Raw genomic sequence first — 27,284 nt, forward strand, 5'->3', positions numbered from 1 at the left:
AGCATATCATCTTCAGATGGGTACTTTATAAGTGTTTTAAAATAATAGTGATGATTTTTGATGATAAATATGCAATAGTTTTAAGGAAATAATTTAAGATGAATTTTGGAAAGAATATGGTTAAAAATACCCTCATTCAATGTAATGTTTTCTCACCATTATTAGCCAATTTGGTGAGCCAATCTTAAAGAATACAGTGTTTAGATATTTAAGATACTTAAGAATATCCAGAATTGATACTAAATCTATTCTTAGTAGTTTTCAGACTGAAACTAATATGGAGATGTAGAAATCAGTTTAAGTTCATGAATTTGGAGACTATGATTTGGACTAGACTGTGATGTGTGTGGTGTTAACCTTTGCAGTACTGTCAGGGAGAAGAAAGGCTTGTTAAGCAATTCACTATTGAACCAAATAGTTGTTTAAATTATCAGAAAGCATAAAGTCTTCCAGCACTTTGTACTCATTAACAAAAATAATCATTGTTCTCAAAAAAGTATTATTTGATAACTGAAGCAAACATCTAACCAAGCTCCAATTGGCAGCAAGAGATTAACCATATGCAATTTAAGAGAGTAACACAGCTGAATGTCTTTCAAACATATTCTTTAATTCCCATGAGCAAAGCTCCTACTTCTTTGAATTTCTGGAGTTTTTAATATTCAGGAAGATACATAGTCTCCCTTGCCCAGAAAAAAACTAAATAATGTGTTTTGGAACTTTGATAAAGGTCCTTCAATAAAGGATCTCTATTTTTATTTCTAAGCTAGAAAAATAAACAAAATAAATGGGAATAGTTAAAGATAAGAAACACAAATATAGGGCTAAAACCACAAATCAATAGATGACCACAGATCAACAAATAAGCCTAATACTTGGAAAATGTATATTTTAAAGGACAAATAAATTATAGAATATAAAGAGAGTGAGGTGAGCATCGATTGCTTTCAATAAGCTAGGGAAATCACTTCTCTTCATGTTGAAATGGGCACTAAAAAGTTTTTAAGATTAAATAAATTTTCATGCATCTGTGGTTCGAGTCAGGAATATAAATGAATGAAGTTTAACAGTTCCTTACTCATATGATGTTGTGGCTAGTTTAAAGAGCAAGATAAAGCTGCCCCAAAATAGAAAGCTTCTCCATAAATCTAAGCACTATTTCTATCAGACTTTCTTGCAAACTGGCCTAAGACAATTTTACTGAGTACTTCAAATGGAAATCTATTGTATGCTTGAGAATAAATACAAATAGATCATAAAACAGGCTTTGTTTAAGAAATGTGTTGGTGACTATGTTTCCAGTTCTCTGACTCCATACACACTCTTTTAAATTACTGCGCAGCACACACATATTTAAACTTTGAGAAAAATGAAGACTAGTTCCATCCTAATGGTTCTAGAGAATATGGTGGCAGTGCAGTCAACCGGAAAAGCCACAGGACGTCTTCCCATAAGGACAACAGCAACAAAAGAAAATCCAGCATAGAAGCAGTTTCATATGTTTATCTATTGCTCTCATTTATTAACATTTCATGTTTCCTTTGCCCTCTTCACACCTCTTGGTCTATTCCTGATGGAAGCATATCCACTATTCCAAGACTAGGCTAAATGAAATGTTTGTAAAAATGCACAAGCAATGCCAAAATGGCAACCACCAATTTGTTCTTACTTCCATTAGGACATCCTTGAGTTTGAAAATCTCTAATTATGTTTCTGGTTCTTTAGATGGCTTAATAGACCACTAGTAGGTTTTTACCACATCTTAATTCCAAAAATCTGTATATAATTTAAAGGAGACATATCCATGTGTTTCTGACTAGATTGCCATTAAGCTTATTTTGTGAGTTCAATTTCATGTCTAAGAAATATTTAATAGCCTCTCTGAATTTTTAAGCCTTTGCAAAAGCAAGGTATCACAAACACACCATTAGAAATGGGCTGTTCTTTGACAGCCCAAACTAAAGGCTATAAATAACTATTAATAATACTACTGGAGGAAATAAGTGCTCCCATCCTTTTACAAACAAATAGCTTACTGTGCTCTGCTGGCCTGCATGGGTGAGTATGCTATATATTTATAATGCAAACATGAAATTCTCATTCTATTGACAACGAGTGTCCAAAATTAAGTTATCATATTCTAGAAAAAACCTTGCACCACTTCCTGAGCCTAATCTCACGTGCTTTCAGCAGATGTCTAGTGCAAGTGAGAACAGCACGTGATTTTCCCATATAGTCGTGAGTTCTCAAGGAACAACCCAAAAGTCATGCTGCATCTACTTTATTCAAACATGCACATCGTGTTCTGTCTTGGAACTCTATCTACTTAGATCTTGCTTCAGGCTTGGAAGCCTCCTGGGGTGGGAACTTTGCTCCATGTCTGGCATATCCACTGATTCACACAACACTTGGGAGACCATACATACTTTGTAAATTGAGTCAAAAATCTAAACCTTTGAAATACATTTTTTAGTGAATCTCATTTTATGTTTTCAATGCTCTTTTAGTGTATTTGAATGCGGTATTGATATTCATAACGTTTTAAAAAGCCAAATGAGGGTCTTTATTAGGATCCATATTTAAACATAACCCTGTGAATGGCACAAAGCTCTTAGAGCCTGAATGTTACTGCCACTACTGACTGACAGAGTCTTTGTTTAGACAACATGATGCTGCTCACATAACCATTTACTGCATTTGGGTATGATGTTGACAATTTGTGAAAGCCATTTGGCTTTAAAACATTAGTGTGATTTGAAGCAAAAGGGGAATCATTGGCCAATTTCCTCATCAAGTTCAAGCTTGTTCTTTGAACAACCGAATGTTTGTAAAACAGAAAGACTTAGCAAATTTGGTGGTAGAGATAGAACATTCTCAATTTTATCAGCAACAAAATGACAATAATAAGAAATAATGGCTAATGCCAACCACATGTGTGGTGGGTATAATTAGAAAAGGTCAGACAGATAGAGATAAATGATCATCTTAAACATGTGGGCAGGAGTGTTCGAAAGGGACAGCATGGAATGCAGGTTGGATTAAGAGACAAAAGATCCATGTCCTAATCCTGATTCCCTTACTTACTAGCTAACACTCTGAAGGTAGTTATCAACAGTTTTTACCTCAGTACCTTGAACTCTCACTAGACTTGTCATCAGGTCTGGGTTTGAGTCTTATGTTTCCAATTACTATGTGTGATTTTAAGTCAACTACTCATACTCAGATCCTCAACTTCCTCATTTTAAAAATGGAGTTGATAACAATGCAGAGATGCCTAGAATATTTAAAGGACTACATGAGCTAATTATGCAAAACTGCCGAGGTTTAGACAAATCATTACTAAGTACAGCCCAACTGGAAAGAACCTATGTCAATGGATTTGGCTATGGGATTTGAGTAAGGACTACAATTTAAGCAAATTATTTTCCTGTCTTCTGCCTTTCTGTAACAGGATTTCTGGTCCATTGTAATTCCCGTGGAAAGCCATTTTTACTTATTCTTCAAACTAAAAGTCTCATCTCTATTTTAATCATCTTATCAGGTTCCCAAATAACATAACTAGATAACTGAACTGTTGTGGCCTCTTTAGCCTCCAGAGGTGAATAAATTCTCTTCCAGTTGTCATATTATTTAATGAGGCTTCACGGAATATAAAGATTTAAGCCAACTCAGAATTTTGATATTACTTTTTTAAAAACTTCTGATTTAAGAGCACCACACGTTAAATGATTTTGTTTTGGGTAGCGAGATTGATAGTTAAGAACATATTAATGATTCATAAGCATCCTTTCCAGAGAAATGTTTGTGAAACAGGCATTTATATGTAAAGGAATAGAGTTTCATAGCAAACCAATGCTTAATCTGATGAACTAAGAATATTTTTATGTTTCCTATGAAATCTTGTGTGTTTGTAGTTAGAGAATTCTGGATCACATGTTGGTAGTTTTATTCTTTTCATTATTCCAAATATATGTATGTGTGTATGTATATTCAAGTCCTTTGGGTCTTAAACTAACTTATTTTTTAAAAGTTCAGTATTGCACACACAATTTTAGTTAAGCAATAAACATCTGTCATCTGCCATTTATTAATATTAATTATAAATGGTCAGTGGCTCATGGGATCCAAGTACAGCAGCTGAGATTTTTCTAAAGTTGACCTCCTTAGAGTTTATATAAAAAGTGTTCCTAAGCTCCTAAGCTCGTAGCCAAGTTTAGGCTGACATGCAACCTAGTATTTTAGATTATGCATTTAGCAATCAAAAAGGGAGAGATAAATGACAGAAATCCTGAAAAAAACATTGTGCCAGGGGATTGGGTGGGACCAATAATAAGGAAAGATGTCCAAAATGATCCACTGCCATACACTTATTACAAGTTAAAGGTTATGTGTTCAAGTGTATGTATTAGGAATGTCTCTTTTTCCACAGTTTTGCTGCTTCAGAGGGAAGCTACACTTCTATATGGAATTTGGAAGCTTACACTTCTATAACTTAGTAAAAGTGAATACAAATTTGAGGAAAACCCCAAAAAACAGACAAATACAAAGCCCCTCCTTCATGTTATATTTATATATCATATTTCCTGAAAGAGCTAGTGCTTGTAGCTACTTATCTCTTGTCACCCTACAACATTTTACAGCTACAGCATAATATATATTAAGATGTGTGACATAACCTCTGCATGATATATGCTGGGGGGAACACTGACGTACTTTTCCCTTCTGAGAGACAAGCAATTTTCCTAAGAATAAATACTATGCTTAATAAAGTGTCCATAGCAATGTCAAGTTCAGATTTTACCTAAATCTAATTGGAAAACATAAAAGAGATTTCATAAACCATCTTGTTACTGACCTCATATAGAGTACTCTAGCACATGGCTATTGGTTAGTTAGTCCTACTTCAATACAAGCACTTCTGTATTTTTTAGTTATCTTACATTGCCATAAAATGCACTAATGTAATATTTACCATCTTAATCATGTTTAAGTGCATAGATCAGTGGCATTAGGTACATTCACACTTGTGCAACCATCACCGCCACCCATTTCCAGAAATCTTTTTGTCTTGAAAAACTGAAATTCTGAACCCATTAAATAATAATTCTCCATTCTCCATTACCCCAGCTCCCTGGCAACCACCATTCTACTTCCTGTCTCAATGAATCGGACTACTCTGGGTACCTCATATAAGTAGACTCATACATTTGTGACTCGCTTATTTCACTTGGCACTGGGTCCTCAAGGTTCATCCATGTTGTAGAATGTGACAATTTCCTTCCTTTAAATTTCTTTTTAATTGAGTTACAACTGACACATTACATTGGTTTCAGGTGTACAACATAACAACTTGATATTTGTATACATTGTGAAATGATCATCACAACAAGCCTAGCTATCATCTGTCACCATACAAAGCGAACTTCTTGGATTTACTTTCTTGGCAACTTTCAAGTATGCTCTCAAATATTAATGAAGTCACCATGCTGTACATTACATCTTCAGGACGTATTTATTTTATAACTGGAATTTTGTACCTATTAATCCCTTTCACCTGTCTTGCCTACTCCCCAAACCCCACCCCTCTGGCAACCACCATTCTGTTCTCTGTTATCTGTGATTTTTGTTGTTTGGTTTGGTTGGTTGCTTTTAGATTCCACATATAAATTAAATCATATGGTATTTGTCTTTCTCTGTCAGACTTATTTCACTTAGTATAATTCCCTCACATTCCATCCATCATCCATGTTGTTGCAAATGACACAATTTCATTCTTTTCTTGTGGCTGAGTAGTATTCCACTGTGTGTGTGTGTATGTGTGTTTGTGTGTTGTAAATAATGCTGCAATAAACACGGGGGTGCATATATCTTTTCGTGTTAGTGTTTTCATTTTCTTAAGATAAATACCCAGAAGTGGAATTGCTGGATCATGATAGTTCTATTTTTAGTTTTTTTTTGAGGAACCTCTATACTGTTTTCCATAGTGGCTATACCAATTTACATTCCCACCAACAGTGCATGAGGGTCCCCTTTTCTCCACATCCTTGCCAATACTTGTTATTTCTTGTTATCTTGATAGCCATTCTAATAGTGATGTTGAGCATCTTTTCATGTGCCTCTTAACTATCTGTATATCTTCTTTGGAAGAATGTCTATTCAGATCCCCTGAAGAGGGCTGTAGGAGTTTTTTATACATTGAGTTGTATGAGATCCTTACACATTTTAGATATGAATCCCTTATCAGATATATGATTTGAAAATATTTTCTCCCATTCAGTAGATTGCCTTTTAGATTGATGGTTTCCATTGCTGTGCAGAAGTTTTTTAGTTTGATGTAATCCCACTTGTTTATTTTTGCTTTTGTTGTCTTTGCTTTTGGAGTCATATACAAAAATTTATTGCCCTGACTGATGTCAGCTAGTTTACCAACTATATTTTCCTCTAGGGGTGTCATGTATTACATTCAAGTCTTTAATCTATTTTGAGTTAGTTTTTCTGTGTGGTATAGGACAGTTGTCTCATTTCATTCTTTTGCATGTGGCTGTCCAGTTTTCCCAACACCATTTAATTGACAAGACCATCCTTTCCCCACTCTATATTCTTGCATCCTTTGTTATAAATTAATTGACCACATATGTGTGTGGATTTATTTCTGGGTTCTCTATTCTGTTGCATTGACCTATGTGTCTGTTTTTAATACCAATACCATATTCTTGATTACTATAGCTTTATAATAAGTTTGCAATCAGGGAGCCTGATCCCTACATATTCGTTCTTTCTCAAGATTGCTTTGGCTAGTCAGGGTCATTTGTGGTTCCATATACATTTTAGGAATAGTTTATTTTTGTGAAAAAATCAATGGAATTTTTACAGGGATTGCACTGAATATATAGATCGCTTTTGGTAATGTGGACATTTTAACAATATTAATTCTTCCAATCCATGAGCATGAAATATCTTTCCATTTCTCTGTCTTCAATTTCTTTCATCAATAACTTAGTTTTCAGTGTGTAAGTCTTTGACCTCCTTGGTTAAATTTATTCCTAGGCATTTTATTCTTTTTGATGCAATTGTAAATGGATTATTTTTAAATTTCTTTTTCTGATAGCTCATTGTTGGCGTATAGAGATGCAACCAAATTTTGTATACTGATTTTGTACTCTGCTACTTTACTGAATTCATTTATCAGTTCTAGCAGTTTTTTTGGTGTAGTCATTAAAATTTTCCATATATAAAATGATCCTATCCACAAATAGTGACAGTTTTCTTTCTTTCTTTCTTTCCAATTTAGATGCTTTTTATTTCTTTTTATTGCCTAACTGCTCTGGTAAGTACTTCCAATACTATAACAAATAGTATTTGGGAACAGTGGGCATCCTTGTCTTTTTCCTGACCCTAGAGGAAAAGCTTTCAGATTTTCACTGTGGAGTTTGAGTTTTAGCTGTGGGCTTGTCATATATGGCCTTAATTAGGTATACCCTCTATACCCACTCTGTTGAGAGGTTTTATCATAAACAGATATTGAATTTTGTCAAATGCTTCTTTTGCGTCTACTAAGGTGATCATATGATTTTTATCCCTTATCTCATTAATGCTGTACATCACATTAATGAATTTGCAGATGTTGAACCACTCTTTCATTCCCTGGAGAATTTTCTTCCTTTTTAAGGCTGAATAATATTCTACTCTATATGTATACATCACATTTTGTTTATCCATTCATCTGTTGATGGACACTTGGGTTGCTTCTACCTTTTGGCTATTGTGAATAATGCTGCTCTAAACATGGGTGTACCAATATATCTTTGAGATCCAACTTTCAATTATTTGGGGTGTATACCTAGATGTGGAGTTGGTGGATCATTTAGTAATTCTATTCTTAGTTTCTGCAGAACCACCATGCTGTTTTCCATAGTGGCTCTACCGTTTTACATTTTTACCAACAGGGCACAAAGGTTCCAATTTCTCCATATCTTCACTAACAACAAGCACTTGTATTTTTATCTATTTTATATACTGGAATGTGCATAAGATTTCATTAAAGCAGAGGGTTCTGTTACTAAACTCCATTTTAAAACTACTTTTCTGGGGCACCTGGGTGGCTCAGTTAGTTGGGCGTCTGCCTTTGGCTCAGGTTATGATGCTGGGGTCCTGGGATAGAGTCCCACATTGGGCTCCCTGATCAGCCAGGGAATCTGCTTCTCCCTCTGCCTCTGCCCTCCCCCTGTTGTGTTCTCCTTCTGTCAAATAAATAAATAAAATGTTTAAAAAAATAAATAAAACTACTTTTCTAATCCAGTCTTCTCATTTTGGAAGCATCTATAAATAGCCCAGCAATCTATTACAAGGAGCAAAACAAGACTCAGTAAAATGCTCATTAAAAAGGCCACTCTTCTCCCTATGAGATACCTATTAGAAGCCTCCTTATTTTTTTTTTCCTTTGGTCCCTTTTGGTGACCCTTCCCACACCACATTTCCAAGGACAACTCAGTTCAGTGTTCAAATCTACTTTCCAGAATATCTTGGTCCTCAGTTACCTCAGGCAATGAGAATAAACTCACTGAGAAATACGTATTTCATTAGAGAGAGTCTCTTTCCACTGTAGCAACTAAGTAGGTGGCTTCTTTGGTTATTTAAAAATAGTGCTGATAAGAAGTGATTCAAACAAGGAGAAGCAGGTAAAGTCAGTGCAGTGATACATTATTAAATATCTATATAGTTCCACAAATGGGGTTAATAACATCAACACAGTTGTTAATGGAAAGTAATAAAATAATACTACAGATAAATACTGTGTTGATAAAGCAGCATGATATAGTGAAAAGTGCAATGTACTGGGATTCCCATTCCTCTTCTATCATCACCAGCCTTGTGACATCACTTGGGCAAAGCCACTTACCCTCTTTAGGTCTTGGTGTCATTTATTGCCAAAAAAGGACTGACAAACCATTCATCTCTAAGGTGTCTTTTGGCTCTCTCATTCTCTTGTTTCATATGATACTGCTCTTAACAAGGGGAATAAGACTAGTTCTAATATACACATCCGTTTAATGAATTGCCAGAGGCAAAAGTGAGTTTATGAGGGACAAGGGTGAGAGAGCTTACATGTATATTTATGATTCACCATATGTATACCCTAACACATTACACTAGTGTTTCTAGCAATGTGTCGCACACAACTGCTGCCCAGCAAATGTTTATTGAATACCCACACATTTAAGATTACAGTATCTAACAAGTTTTTAAAACATCAGCAACCCAGAAGGAAAAGTTGTAATTATTTAAAATATAAGAAAACATACTATAAACAGTCAAATAAATAATAGGGTAAGAAAAATATTTGCTATACACCTGACAAAAGGTTAGTATCTCTACTGTACAAAGAGTTCCTACAACTGACTCAGAAATTACTAGGAAAATGGGCAAAACATACAGATAGGTGCCTACAGAAATCCAAATAAATTAATGTCTATAATAAAACAAGAGGATTTCATTTTTAATCCATCAGATTGGCAAGAGTTTGGAGGACTAATGACATCCACTTATGGCAAGGATAACAAAAATAGGTATTTCTGATGTACTGCAAATCTGAACTGTTAAAACCTTTTTGAAAAATAACCTGGGAGAGTAAATTAATATTTAAAATGTGAAATCCTTTGACTTATCCATCCAGTGTTTGGAACTCCATCGTACGTTGGGCCTCACAATTACTGAGTGCTTACCGTGTGCCAGATACAAGTCTAAGAATTTTTTACACACTCACTAACTCCTCACTATAACTTTGCGATATGGTTAGTTATCATCCCCATTTTCCTCATCTGGAAAACAGGGTATACAAAGTCTAAATAATTAGCTTAACATTATAGAGTTAGTTAAAAACACCACTGAGATTTGAAAACAATTTCTGTGGTTTCAGAGCCTATATTTTAAATACTAGGATGTATCCTTCCTCTTTTACCTTTGACGGAAAGTGAGTGCATCAGTTCATTAACATTACAGAGATTTTTATTATAGTAGTAAGGGTAAACAGGAACAAATTTTACTACTACACCATTATGGTATGTTGGTATATATGCCATTATTGTATGTATACATAATGTAGCATGTATACCATTACTGGTATAAAAAAAAAACATGCTTTTGTGAAAAATAAACAAAAACGCAAATAAACAGCAAGTCCAGAGTTGCATTGAGATGGTTCTGCCTTCCTGATGACTCCACCAAGTTGACACCACAAATATTCAATATTATATTCTGAATTCTATGAACATGAAAAGAAACAATTGGAAAGTTGAGGAAGTCTGCAGGGAGGAAAGGATGATAAGGCAGGGGGAAGGGCACTAAAGGAATCAAACATGGTAGGAAGCCAAAGGATGGAGGGAGAGAAATTAAATATAAAAACTCCCCTTTCCTACACAATTCAAAACAAAATTTGACAAATTGGACAAGTGTGAATCCACCAAAGGTTTGCCCATGAAATCCTTTAGTAAGCTATGTTTTAGCTATTGAAACAAACAAGATTTGAAAGAAAACAAATCCCTTTATGATTCTGGTGTTGGTTGGAGATAACATGCATCGTATCAGATGTTTACAATATGTATTTATTATTCTGAGTGATAAAAAAGATATTTAACTATCATATATACATATTTCATAAAATAATTGGCTATCCAATTAGTATTCTGCTAATTGCATTGTGGAAAACTAGGTTATTATGTCTATAAATTAGGATAATAAAGTTGCAATTAATGAGATATTAACTATTGATTCTAAGTATGCATATATTTTATGTCTTCTTTTTGAAATTATTTGCAATTATTCCTGTTTCCCAAGTGTGGGTTTAGTATGTCAATATTTTCTTGTCTAAAATGTGATATTATTCAAAATATCAGTGAAAAATAAGTAGCATTATGCCTATAGACATTAAATGTCATGTAATAAAAAAATAAAAGAATATCTTATTTAAAAGTGTACATGTTTTGCATGGAGATATAAAATGTAACTGGACTCTATTCAGAAACTCTTTCCTAAATCTTATCCTTTTCAAAAATAAGAAAAGCAAGCTTCTCCAGCAGAAACAACAAATAAACAAAACAACCATTTACAAGGCATTATGGCAGTCTGGGCTCACAGAGCCTGGAGTTATGACCGGGTGGTGTACACACAGTATAAACACAAGAGTTCAGTAATTAGGTTTGAGTTAATTTTAAAGTTCCAGTGACCTGGTCCATAATCAAGCAAAAGGTCATTACCCACACTGGTACATTTCACACAGAACACTCAGCAACTAGAAATGGAAATGGACACATCTTTACTTAAGCTTGCATAAATCAATCCCAGGAACCACTCATACGAGTTGTGGCTTCATTTTCTATTCATTTCAGAGCTACTTTACTCACACAAAACTGGAGAAATGGTTTTCAGAAAACCAGAGAAATCAGAAAAAAAATTAGTTAAATTAAAATATTATTAACATTACGCTGATCATGCTTCTCTAGCCTAAAATAGAGGAAGAAAACTAAAATAAAGGGAGAACTTACTCTTCTTCACTTAAATTCCCCCGTCCCCCATGAATAATATTGGGCAATATACAAGCGTATAAACTCAATTTTTAAAATTTTGAATTTTTTTTTTTGGAAGGAGGTAATTTGTATCTGTTGTTTTGTCAGCCCAGCATCCTTATTTCTAGGTAGAACCATCACTCAAAATAGCCCACATGTCCCTTAGTTTCAAGGATGGTCATGCAGCTCAGGCAGACCAATCACAGGACTCCAGTTCCCTCGCCAGTGATTGGTTCACAAGGATGGGATATGCGACCCAAGCAGGGTCAACTTGAGTCCCTTAGTGAGAATGCATGAATGAACACCAAAAGGGAGAACACATTATGCTTTTGGATTGAGAGCAACATGGATATAGAATTAGGACTGCCCAGAGCCAGCTTTCCCCCTGAGTGGAGAGAAGTGTTGCAGCAGAGGAGGGAAAGGCCAATAAGCAGAGGGAAACAGAAGCAGGATGAGTTGAAATGATGAGAAAGACCCAAATGATATTGTTTCAGCACTTAGAGCAAACTGTGCCTAAAACCAATAGTTTTTCTTTTTGCTTAATTTGAAATCTGTCATTTTTAACTAAAATGTCCTGATGAATACAGATGGGATAACAGTGAGCTTTGTGAAAAAGGATTTATCAATGGGGGATATATACTGATATATTTTTTTTTCTGTTAGATAAATAATTCCTATATTAGCAAATAACGGTTTTGAAGAAACTGAAAGAAAGAACAAAAACATAGAAAACCATTTTCAATGTCGGATATGAGAAATGGGGTACTTTACACAAAAAGCAAAAGGCACTGAAGGTTAAATGGAAAGAGAGATATACATGGAAGGGAGCAGAAACATAGAGGATTAAGATGTTTTGATGACTCTGCCATTTACAGCCATTTTATACATGTCAATAATACCAGCCCACTGGTGCCAGGCACTGTGCTAGAAACTTCAGGCTTGGATTTGCTCAGCATTAAAAATTAAACCTCGTCCTATTTGGGGTCTGATTTGACAACAATGTGTAAAGATCAAACTATTTGAGTGGTGCATTTCCATTCATGATGCTAAACATGATATGGTTCTAATGTAAACAAGTTTGAGAATGTTTCTGTTTCAGTGATGTCACAGAACTTAATTGTAATCTGGTCGTATTTGCCTGATCACACCCCTTGGGAGGCCTGAGTCCTTTCTGCAAGGCTACAACAATCTACAAAGTTATTCTGTAATGCTTCCATGAAGAAGTTGCTGGAGTAGATAAAAAAAGGACAAGATAATGATCTACAGAAAGAATAATTCTTTTGTGCCTTCAAATGTCGGATGTCTTCTCTGCCAAAGAGGTTTCAGCAACAACAGCAGTTTCAAGGAGTGTCTGTATTAGGGAGGTGGGAAGGAGGACAGAAGCATGAAAGGAGAAGTGTCTTTTTGCTGGAGAAATGTTTACTTTGTAATTAGCAAAGGACAAGAAAGCTCTTTTGGAAACTATACTGGGGGGGGGGGTCCAGAATTTAAATTTATGCTGATGCTCTCCGAGTTCTCTCTCTAGGGAACCCTCCATAACTGGCAGGGATCTCCTTTGGCTAGAACAGGCTGCAAAGGAAGCCAAGGTCTTGGGGTCATTTCTCCAAAGGGTCCATTAACTCAGCTCTGTTCCATAGCCACAAGTTGTACCTTTAACCCTACTAAGCCATCTTACGAACACATATTAGCACATCAGTATGGTGGTCACGGAAGAAAGTCATATATTTGCCTTGAGACCACACCAAAATCAGGCAGAGATATTTCATTTTTGCCAGCATAAGCGAATGTCTTTGTGACTGTTTCAGCGAACTCCAGTTAAGACTGCAGCTACTGATGGGGCAAAGCTCGAAGATGAAAACTCAACACAGTTAAATGCTACAAGTGGGCTGATCATTGGCTGTAGCTACCTTGTGAAATGACACATTACGATGCCAGCATCTAGAATAAGAGATCCGTGATGGGAAGGGCTTTTGCCTTTCTTGCTTACTGCTATATCCTCAGCCTAGCACATACTTGGTGCTTTAGTCAATGATCTGTTGAGTGTATGAAGGTACTTTGGCCTGGACTTTCATTTATTCTTCCTATTCTTCCCATTACAAATTAGAAAGTACAATAGAAATACTGTAGATGCAGAAACCACTGAGTGTGTTTTTACAAGGGAAGAGACAGTACCTTAGATAGTAAAAAATAAAAATAAAAATAAAAATAAAAATTGGATGTATGAACAATCACACTCACCTAACTGCAAACAAAAGAAAAACCTTGTAAATGGCAAAAATGGTTGATGCTCTCCAAACATCCCTGTGTATGCACACCACCTTGCCAAATAACTCTGCAGCTTCTCCCACCAAAAGGTGAAGTCTATTTCTCCAACTCTTGAATCAGGGATGGCCTTATGACTTGCATAGGTTAAAAGAATGTAGTGAAAGTGGAACTGTGCCACTTCCGAACCTAGCTTCAAAGGAATTCCTTCTATTCTCCCTCTTGGAACCCTGTTGACCCCCTAGCCACCTTACTGATGATAGAGACCTAGCACAAGTTCCTCAGTCCCCTGACCAGCCATGAGCTGCGCAGTGGATCTCAGCCTCAATTGCCCACTCATATTTATTGTTAAATAGACAGCTGTTGTTTTAAGCTTCTATGTTTTGGGGTTAATTTGTCATGTAGCAAAAGCTAACTGAAACTACGTCACCCTTGTGCACAGGATCTAAACAATGGCAAGACCACTGCTTGCTTAGGGACTGAGGAGTGCTTTGTATAGTACAGTTACTACTCAATTCAATAAACTGACCAGTACGTGCTATGTTACACGTACCAATGGGTTAAAAAGCATTTGTTATTTATAAACATCTCAAAAAATACAGACATTTGCAAGGATAACTTATTATAAAGACTTCTTTAGAACAGTGATCACTGAGGTACACACCAACACAGCAGAGAAGCCTAAAAATGATGCTATCACCATAGCAAGGGACTACACAGATAATGCTAACACTTAACTATTTCCCCCATAAATATGTCCACATCAATTTGACCACCATGAATAATGTCTCAAACATCTTAGACAGCCTACAAAAATGGAGTGATATAAACTTGGCATTATAAAGAGTTCATGACTTCTGGTTGAATAAAAATAGTACAGTGCCTAGGATCGCTAGGCACGAACTAAAAGGTTTCTCATTTTCTGCAGAGATTTTCCTTTAACACTGAGAAGTTTAAGAACATACAATGGGATTACAAAATGTGTCAGAGGCATGAAACCTAGTAACTGTCATTTCATTTTTTTTTCAACCTCTAGCTAGGTGCTGGCTGTGATCTTTCTGCTGCATTAATTACAGAAGGGAATAAACTGTGCATACAGAGGATAGTGGCATGGTCTTCAAACCACGTACCTGGGCAGCAGAGGATCCTCACAAAGATCCTGCCATTGTAATGTCAATGTCAGAAGAAGCAGTGAAAAAGGTTGGGGCCTATAACAGCAGCTGCAACTGTCTTTTATCTGGATGGATAACCAGTTCTGACACTTATCCACTGAGTTTTCAAACTGATCTGATGCTTCAAGGGTTCAGTGGGAGTTGGTGGGAAAGATGACGGAATAAAAGTTAGGTAATAGAGCTAAGGAGAAGAAAAAATAATCAAATAAATTAAGGGAAGAGGCCACGAGTGACCATGACTGAAAGGTTCTGAAGATGAACTGTGCATTTATGGGAGTCTTGAGAGATGAACAGTAGTGTTTATAGCCTCCAAAAACAGTAGTACACCTGTACTATTTTTAAAAGCCTAATCTTTGAATTAGGTTGAGGTATACACAGACTGTAATCTTTCAATCAGTAACAACGACACTCTGGGTCTGGTTCTTTAGAGAGATAAAATTCTGAAGTATTAGGTTGAACCATATGAAATTGCTAATATTTGGCCGAATTTATGACCTAGAAAAGTGGCAGTTTCATATAGTTCAACATGATAGGAGAGGGCTTAAAGCAAGAGATGGCTATAGCCACATGTTTAGTTTTGGTGAAAAGATGGGAAAATCATGGTTAAACAACTGCCAGCCTTCTCCATTGAGGACCTTAAATGAAAAATTTGCCTTAGCTTTTAAGAGGAGGTATATACATTTATACTAATAAACATCTCTCTGAGAGTGAAGGATGTTATTTACTGCAATGGACTACTTTTCTTGGAAGTTTTAAATATACCTGAATATTTCTGTGCTGCAATATTTAAAATTAAACAATATTAATTTTTGATAAAGTTGGTTATTCCCTTTATATTGGGGAGGAAAATTCCCCCTCTGTTCCACCATCTGGTCCTTACCAAGGATTCATACCTTTTGAGTGTTTTCATTGGTGGCAACTGGTCCGCCCCGGAATTTGAACAAACAACCCATTTCAGTAGGGGCTGGGTAGGTCCCAAGAAGGGATTAATAGAGAGATACTGTTGAGTTCTGCTTGCACTATTAGCAGATAGTTTTTGTTGTCTGCAGCTGCCCTGTGCAAGGTCGTGTATTCAGCAGCACCCCTGCCCTACCTAGATGCCTGTAGTATTCCCCTCCCCCCCAAGTTGTGATATTCAGAAATGTCCCCTGGGGAACAAAATCACACTAGTGGAGAACAACCATCTCTAATGCCATTATTATTTCTGCTCTGTATTTTCTCAAAATTTCTCTGACCTATCTCAAAGGGCTAGTCTATAAATTGGGTGTAGGGAAGGAGCAGAAAGCTCGCATCCTCCAGGGCTCACACAGGATGAGTGTCTGTAGGCCAGCTGGTCTTCCTCCATGAAGTGAAGGTGGGGAGAGGACATCCAGCCAACTGGCATACGGCAAATTTGAGCTAATGAATCCATCTCTCTGGATTCAGAGGAACTGTTCTGGGAATCTTTGCTAAATGTCTTATTTTCAATTTGAATGAATATCTAATATAAATCTTTCCTGTAGAAAACTGGACAATCCTTTACTGGAATAGTTGTTATAAAGATTTTAAGAAGTAAACTAAAGGAGAAACAAGCCTAGGAACAAAGCAGACTTCATCATTTTTTAGTTGCTTGATTTTTAAAAAAACTGATAATGCTGTAATTTTAAATAGAGTGCTATTTCTCAAATACCAGTATTTGAGAAAATGATTCATAGTGATTATTAATTAACATATAATTCTTTTCCTTATGTGAAACCAAGATAAATTTTACAACTTTGCCTTTAATTTGGGGAAAGCACATAATGTGACCTATAATATATTCCAATAATGCAGTAATTTCCACATTTATCTCTTCCCTAGAAATATTTCTGGACATTTTATTTACAATCAAACCTCACTTTATTGCACTTTTCCTAGTTATCTTCACAGATACTATGTTTTTGTGTTTGTTTTTTATAAATTGAAGGTTTGTGCCAACCCCGCATCCAACAAGTCTACTGGCACCATTTTCCCAAAAACATTTACTCACTTTGTGCCTCTGTATCCTATTTATCCCTGTGATATTTCAATTTTTGTCATTATTGTTGTGTTTTTTTTATGGTGATTTGTGGTGAGTAACCTTTGAGGTTACTATTGTAATTGTTTTGGGACACCCACACAAGATGGTGAACTTGATGGATAAATGTATGTATTCTCACTGCTCCAATGACTGATTGTTCCCCCATCTCTCTCTCTCTTCTTGGGCCTCCTTATACCCTGGGATACAACAGTATTGAAATCGGGCCAGTTAATAGCCCTACAATGGCCTCTAAGCATTCAGGTGAAAGGAAGAGTCACACATCTCTCACTTTAAATCAAAACCCAGATATGATAAAGCTTAGTGAGGAAAGCATTTTGAAAGCCAAAATACACGGAAAGCCAGGCTTCTCGTGCCAGGTAGCCAAGTTGTGAATGCAAAGGAAAAGTTACTGAAGGACACTGAAAGTACTACTCCACTGAACAAATGAATAATAAGAAAGCAAAACAGCCTTATTGCCAATACAAAGTTTTATTGGTCTGGACAGAAAACCCAAATCCACCAGAACATTCCCTTAAGCCAAAGCCTAATATAGAGCGAGGCCCTAACTTTACTCAGTTCTGAGAAGGGTGAGAGAGGTGGGGAAGCTGCCGAGGAAGAGTCTGAAGCTAGCCGAGGTTGGTTCAGAGGTTTAGGGAAAGCTGCCGTCTCTGTAACAGAAAAGGGCAAGATGAAGCAGCAAGTGTGGACGCAGACGCTGCAGCAAGTTCTCCAGAAGGCCTAGAGAAGATCATCAAGGAAGGTGACTACACAGAAAACAGACTTGCAATGCAGACCAAACGGCCTTATCCTGGAGGATGATGGCACCGGGCTTTCAGAGCTACAGATGAGAAATGAAACCTGAAAATGTGACTGAGTTGCTGCAATCTCATGATTGGACTTGAACGGACAAGTTGCTTCTAATGGATGATCCAAGAAAGTGGTGTTTTGAGAGGGAATCTACTTCTGGTGAACAGTCTGAAGACTGTTGACCCGACAGCAAAAAGGACTTAGGTTAGTACGCAAACGTAGTCGATCAAACAGCAGCAGAGTTTGAGAGGACGGACTCCAGTGCTGAAGGAATTCTAATGTGCAAGGCTATCAAAGAGCACTGCAAACTACAGAGAAATCATTTGTGGAAGGAAGAGCTGATCAATGTGGCAAACTTCATTTGTGTCTTAGTTTAAGAAATTGCCATAACTGTCCCAGCCTTCAGCAACCACTGCCCTACTCAGTCAGCAGCCCATCAACATCGAGGCAAGACCCTCCACCAGCAAAAAGATAAGAACTAGCTCATGACGATGGTCAGCATTTTTTAGCAATGAAGTATTTTAGAATTAAGGTATGTACATTAATTTTTCAGACATAATGCTGTTGCACACTTAGTAGTCTACAGTGTAGTGTAAACATAACTTTCATATGTCCTGGGAAATCAAAAAATTAATTTGACTCATTTTATTGCAATATTTGCTGTATTATGGAGGTCTGGAACCAAACCCTCAGTATCTCTGAGGTATGCCTGTATTTATATTCTAATGGATCCTTTTCTCTTTCTGCTTGGAGGGATACTATTTCTTCTTGAATCAAGAAAGTAGACCCTGCCCCATTTCTTCCATGACTCTGCTCTGCTTTCTCCTTTCTATCCCAAGATCACGCACTACATGTAATTAATTAGTATGTTCTTCACGCAATTAGCTAAAGAACATCATTTCTTTCATTCTTTGTGAATTTCCTCAAAACCCAATAGCCACAAGAAATTCTCTTCAGTTAAAGAAATGTACAAATGAATAAGAAACATATTCAGTGGTTCTCCTTCCTCTGACCCCCTGTACCTCTACACATATAGTATCAACCTTTTGTATCAAATACAGGCACATATATATTTCCTTGTCCTGTTTCACACTCCTTTTATAAGATGGTGATGTCCAGTATATCAAAGGAATCAATAAATATAAGTTGAAAACTGTTGAACATGCATTTTTCTCCTTGTTTACTTCCATTTCAATATTCTGTTTTAATGCCCATGTGAGACTACTCTATATGTTAGCCTTTATACTCTCTTAAAATATATGTTATATGTTGGACATCTCAGATATATAGTTCTACTAAGATAGGCTCAAGTTAGAAAATACTGCAATAGTACTAATTTCTTATTCAAACTGGCAATTGAGGGAGCAATTAAGACTGATTAAACGGTAAGGGAAAAAAATCTAAAATATGCAAACAAATAGGACCTCAAATAAAAATGTAGGGGGCTACAAAAATTACATTTATAACCTCGTATTCATCTACTCTATTCTACATGAGAAGGATGTTAGTAAAAAAAAGTGCATGTTTATAAGATTTTGCGACCAATTTTTTCAACATATTTATTAAAATACATCTCACGACTTGAAGAACTCATTCTGTTACTAAAAACTACTTCCATCAATTCAGCTTCTTCTTTGTGTATATTTTGGAAAGTCACTTCTGGATCTTATCATTCTTCCCTGGAGACCTTGCCTTTGGCAATTACAACACAGCAGAAAAAAAATCCTGAACACATGCGCCATACCTTTTCCAAATATGAGTTATCTACCTCTGTCTTTTGTGAGCCTCTTAGACAGGGATGATATACTTAAGTTTAAATTCAAGATTTTCAGGCTAAATTTTATTTTAAAAACATAATCTTTTAGCTCATTCTTCTAGAAATGCTGAAACCATGAGCCTGAAAGATCTTATGAGTCTATAAGCATTTAGGAACCACTTGTGTGACGGCTATTCCAGTGGTAGGAGAAATCAAGCTTTTATCACTTTATTGTATTTATCATGATACATCTCCATGAATGTTTATGATATATATCTCACAATCTAAATGAAAAGACTCCAGGTAGCATTATTATTTTGATATGATGTTTGATATAGTGGCCTGTCCAGAGTTCATTATTATTTTTCTATTTGGTTTCTTTGTGTTCAGATAGCATGTCTGGTAAGTTATCATCAAGAGAAGTTAAGAAAAATATTAAGTTAGGGAAGTAAGAAATGAAGGGAGAAGTGGTTTCCTTCCTATGTTAAATTTCTGGGCCACTTGAGAAAAACTTTTTGAGACATATACAAAGATGAATAAAGATTAAATAAAAGTGGAACTAATCTGGAATTATAAATGTGATCTACCTAAATTTTTCCAGTTGGATGAAGTTCTTTTAGTAAATGTAAATGTCACTATATCCTACTCAGAGAGGACGAAAAAACACCAGAAGAAACTTTTAAGCCAAGTTTATGTCACAGGTTATTATTTTAAACTTCTTGTGGCATTATTTATCTTATCTATAGCTAGTTTTAAAAACTGACATTTTCAATGTTAATATTTAAGTCAAGTCCTAGCAAAATATACTAGAAGACAACATTCTCAAGTGAAATACTAGTATCATAATTTAATTTTTCTATTGGATAAGGTTTTCTTCACTTATATTTTAAAAGTCAAGTATGCTGAATACCGATTAGTAATGTAGAATCTTTGTGAAAGAATAACATGAGCAAGGACCACCTGTAAGTCATTAAATTTCAAGAAAATGTAGCAAACATAAGTAAATGTACGGCTATGGGAGTTTACCAACAAGTCGAGTGATGAAATATTTGATTTCCAAATCCAACTTTTAAAATTTAAGATGTTTTAAATTAATTGGTAACAAATGCCAGAAAGACCTTTTCCACTAGCCAATTTTCATTCCTTAAACCTAATTTTAATGAAAACCTCTTATAAATTTATGAAAGCTTGAAGGTCCCTTTAAAATCATCCATGTCTTCAAAAATTTTATCACATTAACTATTTGATTACTAATAGCAACAGCAGGCTGGATACATTCTGATAATGGCCAATTCTTCTGGTATAGTGGAAGACATTTTGCAAAGTACCAGTGATCCACATTCTTTCTTAAATGATCCATGTTCATGTTCGCACAACACTCTCCTCCCTGTTCCCACTAAGTTTTGTTCAAGTATCTATAATCTTCCTTTCCTATATGATATTGTGATTATCTATATAAATATCTCAACCTTCTACTGGATCCTAATTATACCTTCAGGATAGGGGTAGTACCCTATTCAGTTGTGAATCCCCAAGACTTAGCAGTGTGTGTGGCCACAAAGTAAAAATTCAATAAAACCATGCTGAATGAACGCATGAATTAAATACAGCACAGGAAGTTCAACTACAGAGGCACCCAAACTCCTTTCAAGCTGCAACTCATTGAGAGGATCATTTATTGACTCAACAGAACTACCAATAGGTACGTAAAGCTACATAACTTTCTTTGTAGGCAGTGGAGTAGAGGACATTAGTGAGGAAGATGGAAAATTATGTTTTAAAGGACAACAATTGCAGGTCTCCTAAATGGAAACTTAATTACTCTAAAACACCATATTAAATGGTATATTTCTTGGCAATCATAAGACTTCAGAACAAGCTCTAACACAGAGTTATTAATTTTTAAAAATATTTTATTTATTTATTTGAGACAGAGAGCACAAGCAGGGAGAGCGGTGGAGGGAGAGGGAGGAGGCGGCTTCCTGCTGAGCAGGGATCTCAAGATGGGGCTCGATCCCAGGACCCCAGGATCATGACCTAAGCCGAAGGCAGATGCTTAACCAACTGAGCCACCCAGGTGCCCCTCTAACAGAGTTATTTATTATTGATCTAATAGGTTCTATAATCTGGTTTATAAAGTTAGTGTAAAAGTAAAATAATCTGGGGATCAAATGTCATTAATGCTTGAATTATATGTATAAAATATAGCCTTAATTATTTACTTCAAATGTGAAATCAGCATTAGAAACATATATTGGGGAGCCTGGGTGGCTCAGTCAGGTAAGCGTCTGACTCTTGGCTCCAGCTCAGGTCATGATACTGTGGTCATGGGATCAAGCCCTGCACTGGGCTCTGTGCTCAGTAGAGAGTCTGCTTCAGATTCTCTCCCCCTCTCCCTCCCACTCTCTCTCTCTCTCTCAAATAAATAAGTAACATCTTTAAAAAAATACTGTAGAAACACATATCCATTTAAATATTTTAAAAAATGCTATGTAACCTTTAAAATAGCTTTAGCTACAAAAGCTCACAACCTAATTGTACTATTTTGATTTGTAGGCAGTGAAAAAAAAAATAAGTTTACAGCTGGTGTCACTTCACTACGATCTTGTACCACATGGTATGAGATCTCATGTTTATGAGGCTTCTCAAAAGCTTTTTAGGTACTGGAAAGGATAAGAAAGATAATGACCCGAAGGACAAATATAGGCCTAAAATCTATAATGCATCATTTTCCCATCAAGATCAAATTAACACACATCTATAGCAGTTTATAGTTTTGATATCAGACTCTATTTTTAAAAACTGCACATCTAGAGTGCTGTGAAATGTGTAAACCAGACGATTCACAGACCTGTACCCCTGGGGATAAAAATACATTATATGTTTATTAAAATAAAAAAATTAAAAAAAAAAAACAAAAAACAAAAAAACTGCACATCTATAGTAAATGGAATTGATTCTTTAATTTCCCTTTCTATATTTTCATTGCTAGTGTATAAGAAAACAACTGATTTCTGTGCACTCATTTTGTATCCTGTCACATTACTGAATGGCTGTATGAGTTCTAGTAGTTTGGGGGTGGAGTCTTTTGGGTTTTCCATATAAAGTATCATGTCATCTGCAAAGAGAGAGAGTCTGACTTCCTCTTTGCCAATCTGAATACCTTTTATTTCTTTTTGTTGTCTGATTGCTGTTGCTAGGACTGCTAGTGCTATGTTGAACAAGAGGGGCAAGAATGGACATCCTTGTCGTGTTCCTGATCTCAATGGGAAGGCTGTCAGTTTTTCCCTATTGAGAATATTTGCTGTGGGTTTTTCATAGATAGATTTTATGAAGTTGAGGAATGTTCCCTCTATCCTTATACTTTGAGTTTTAATCAGGAACGGATGCTGTATTTTGTCAAATGCTTTTTCTGCATCAATTGACGGGACCATGTGGTTCTTCTCTCTTCTTTTATTGATTTGTTCTATCACATTGATTGACTTGCAAATGTTGAACCACCCTTGCATCCCAGGGATAAATCCCACCTGGTAATGGTGGATAATCTTTTTAATGTACTGTTGGATCCTATTAGCTAGGATCTTGTAAAGAATCTTGGCATCCATATTCATCAGGGACATTGGTCTGAAATTCTCTTTTTTGATGGGGTCTTTGCCTGGTTTGGGGATCAAGGTTTTGTAGCAACATGGATGGGACTGGAGGAGATTATGCTGAGTGAAATAAGTCAAACAGAGAAAGTCAATTATCATATGGTTTCACTTGTGGAGCAGAAGAAATAACATGGAGGACATTAGGAGAAGGAAAGGAAAAGTGAATTGGGGTAAATCGGAGGGGGAGATGAAAGATGAGAGACTGTGGATTCTGAGAAACAAACTGAGGGTTATGGAGGGGAGGGAAGAGGGGTGGGTGGGTGAGCCTGGTGGTTGGTATTAAGGAGGGCACTTATCGTGTGGAGCACTGGGTGTGGTGCATAAACAATGAATCTTGGAACATGAAAAAAAGAAAATAAAATTAAGATGTTAAAAAAAAACCCTGCACATCTATATTCTGTGATTTATAGCCAACATACAGTTTGGCTGGTATACCTTTCAGGATGTTAGATACAAGCAATAGTATTAAATATTTCCTAAGAAATAAGTGAAATAATTTGCATCAAATTGTGAGAATTCAAATAAGCACATTTTGCTAGTATGATTGTACCTCGTTCTCCCTTCTGACACTTCTTTCTTTGCACTGTACACTTTCTTGTCTCACTGGTGGGGGGACACAGGTTACCCTTTGCTGACGGATGCTGTGTTATTTCTCGGACCCGTGTTTCAGTCCCTCTTTTGAAACCACACGTTTTTCCTTTCTTCATGCATGGACTCCAAGGACTCCATTCACTGGCCTCACAGTGCACTGAAACAGAACAGCAAAGCAGGCTCAGTGGGCTCACAGATATTTTCACAATTGTTCAAGAAACAAAAATATTTGCTTCTATCAATACTTGTTCAAATTCTGAGAAATCCTGTAGAACAAACGTGTGCAAGATGACTTAAAGAAAACAAAGAGAAAGGGAAAGGTAGAAATATAATATTCTCATGCTTATAAATATCAGGTAAACTCATTCTTGCATTAGGTTTACTTTTCACTCTAGATTTATAAACCTGGGCACTAATATAATTACTCGCAACTGACCAAGGCTTTATTGATTGATCCTGACCATAACTTGATAGACCAGTCATTATTATGTGCTACAGATCTGCTTCTCAAACTTCAGTGTGCAATAGAATCACCTGGAGGGCTTGCTGAAGCACAGACCATCGGATCCCACCCCTGGAGTTTTTCATTCAGTTGTCTGGGACCAGGCCTGAGAATTTTTATTTTTAACAATACATACGGTGCTGATTTGCATGTACAAAGAACACCCTTGGAGAACTTCTGTGCTAGAGAATGGTTAAGCAAAAAAGGTGTCCACAGGACACCTAGGTGGCTCAGCTGGTTCTGCCTTCGGCTCACGTCATGATCCCAGGGTCCCAGGATGGAGCCCTGCGATGGGCTCCCTGCTCAGCGGGGAGCCTGCTTCTCCTTCTCCCTCTGCTGCTCCCCCTCCTCTCTCTCTGCGCCAAATAAATAAAATCTTAAAAGAAAAAAAAAAAGGCATCCAGGTCATTGACCTGAATTCACTGCTTTTTCCACTTCATGTGCAGTTGAATACTTAAATATTATTTATTAACAGGAATGCTTCAGGCATAGTGGCATCTATTTTAAGTGTATTCTGGGTCAATTTCAGCTGAGAAACTGCTTCTAGAATCAACGTGAAGAAACGATTTCTTAGGTGAACAGATGTAATTTTTCTAAAGCTTCTTCTGTAGATGTTCCCCCCTTTTCTATGTGTATTAATCTCTTCTTTTCAATCATGGCTTTCCAGAGTCTTATAACAGATTTCTGCACTTCTAACAAAAATAAGTATCTGCAAGATGCTATTATTCTATTTTTGTTCATACAACTTCCTAATTTACAGTAACTGAAACAGCTTGCAGCAATAATTCTTAAATGATATAAGATTCTTTCCACAAAACATGTTTCCATTAACCTTTCTTGCTGCCTACTGATTTAAAGGATCTTTATTTTAGAGCAAAATTCTTTCATGAACCTCAAAAAATATAACCTAAATGTTTTAGAAACTTAAATTCTTTTGCCACACATTCTTTCACATGCTTTTATAGTTACCCTCGGGTATCTGAATGTAACACAGAGTTAAATGCTAATGACTAAATTAGTGAATTTAAGTTTCTGTAACTTAAATGAACCTTACTGAGCCACTCTTAGTTTTCATGTTCAGTTCTAACATAATGATGTTAGTCAAAGAACAGAGCAACAGGGGTGCCTTGGTAGCTCAGTCAGTTAAGCATCTGCCTTCAGCTCAAAGCATGATCCCAAAGGCCTGGGATCAAGCCCCCACAGTGGGCTCCCTGTTCAGCAGGGAGTCTTCTCCTCACCCTGCTCTCATACTCTCTCTCAGTCTCTCTCAAATAAATAAATAAATAAATAAATAAAATAAAATAAAATAAAATAAGTAAAATCTTTTTTTTTTTTAAAGAATAGAGCACAAAGTCACTTAATGATATTGTATCTTTTGCCAATTAAGGACATATCTTCCAACCTGATATTAATGATACAAAAGCAGTGGGTTTTTTGCACAAACAAATAAAGCCATCTCCAAGAAAGCAAATGGAAAAATAAAAATCAAATTTGGCAAGCTGTCACTTCATCTAATATTCATTTATTGCCCGAACCAAGAGGACTAAATTAGAAAAAAAAAATTATGTGATGTGAAAATGACCAGAACATTGGTGTTTTTTCACAATTGCAAAGGTGGTCTAGGCAAATGTATATTTAGACTTTAGAAGAAAAGATTTTTAAAATTACAGCTAGGAGTCCTTAGTCATATGATAAATGGTTCTAAAAATGAAATTCTTTTTATTTATTTATTTATTTTTTAAGTAGGCTCCATAGCCAGCATGGAGCCCAACGTGGGGCTTGAACTCAAAACCCTGAGGTCAAGACCTGGGCTAAGATCAAGAGTTGGATGCTTAACTGACTGAGCCACCTAGGTGCCCCGAAAAATGAAATTCTTTTTTTTTTTTAAGATTTTATTTATTTATTTGACAGACAGAGATCACAAGTAGGCAGAGAGGCAGGCAGAGAGAGAGGAAGGGAAGCAGGCTCCCCGCTGAGCAGAGAACCCGATGCAGGGCTCGATCCCAGGACCTTGGGATCATGACCTGAGCCAAAGGCAGAGGCTTTAACCCACTGAGCCACCCAGGCACCCGAAAAATGAAATTCTAATGACAATCTTTATAATTCCATTGAGGAAGAAGGAGGGAAAATACTGAAAACTTATGAGTTCAGATATTAAAAAGCTCTAAAAAAAAAAAAAAAAAGGATAGTTAAAAAAAGCCTTGAGAGGAAGAGAGTTTTTCATAGAGAAATACTGTAGAATGAATCTATAATATTAGTTTCTAAAAGTATTTCTGGAAAATTGGAAACTTTGGAAAACATGTAAAGATAATAAAAAGGATTATAATTTAAGTTACATTCAGGTCATTAAATGAACGATACAGAACTGGAGCATCATTTGGTTAAGGGGTAACTAAGAAAAAAACCAAAATTACTCATTTTCTCTGTTTCTTCTATTTTCTGTATTAAAAACAGTATTAACAATGGAAATCTGTAACTACTCACTAATGAAGAAAGTGTTTCAAAGAAGTCATTAGCTTCCTGTCCCTGGAAGTGGTCATTTTGTGATAGTCTTAAATGCTCTAAGAGGGATTCTTCAATTGGGAGAAAAGCTGAACTAGATGTTCCCACCAGTACTGACCTTATAACACCATTACTCGTTTGCTCTCATTCTTGTTGACCAATTGCATGGTTCCATTAAGAACATAGCAAAGGGCATGTTCCTTGCTACTCACTGTTTCAAGTTGGGTATCTTCCTCTGTGAATACTTGAACAAGGCCAACTCTCCAAGAGGAGCAAAAAGGATGACATGATGACAGTGCAGAAAGGACGCAAGTATCTAGAGCATGAAATAGAACTACATTCTCCTAAAAAATGGGTTCAATGGACATTTATGCCTAATTTGACAACAAACCACGAGGAGTGGGTATGTTGAAACTTAAGTTTTTCCCCCTAGCTTTCTATCA

General features: G+C 36.2%; 1 protein-coding gene across 2 annotated transcripts in view; it reads right to left on the reverse strand.

The window, feature by feature from the left end:
* RSPO3 (R-spondin 3) overlaps nt 1-27,284 on the reverse strand; it is an 89,873-nt gene that overhangs the window by 24,656 nt on the left and 37,933 nt on the right. For both annotated transcript variants that reach the window (XM_080805676.1, XM_080805677.1), the window contains exon 4: nt 23,797-23,994. In XM_080805676.1, coding sequence (XP_080661802.1) covers nt 23,797-23,994 — 198 coding nt within the window. The remainder of the gene's footprint in view (nt 1-23,796; nt 23,995-27,284) is intronic.

This window comes from Martes martes (assembly GCF_963455335.1).
Source record: "Martes martes genome assembly, chromosome: 6".
Taxonomy (NCBI): Eukaryota; Metazoa; Chordata; class Mammalia; order Carnivora; family Mustelidae; genus Martes; species Martes martes.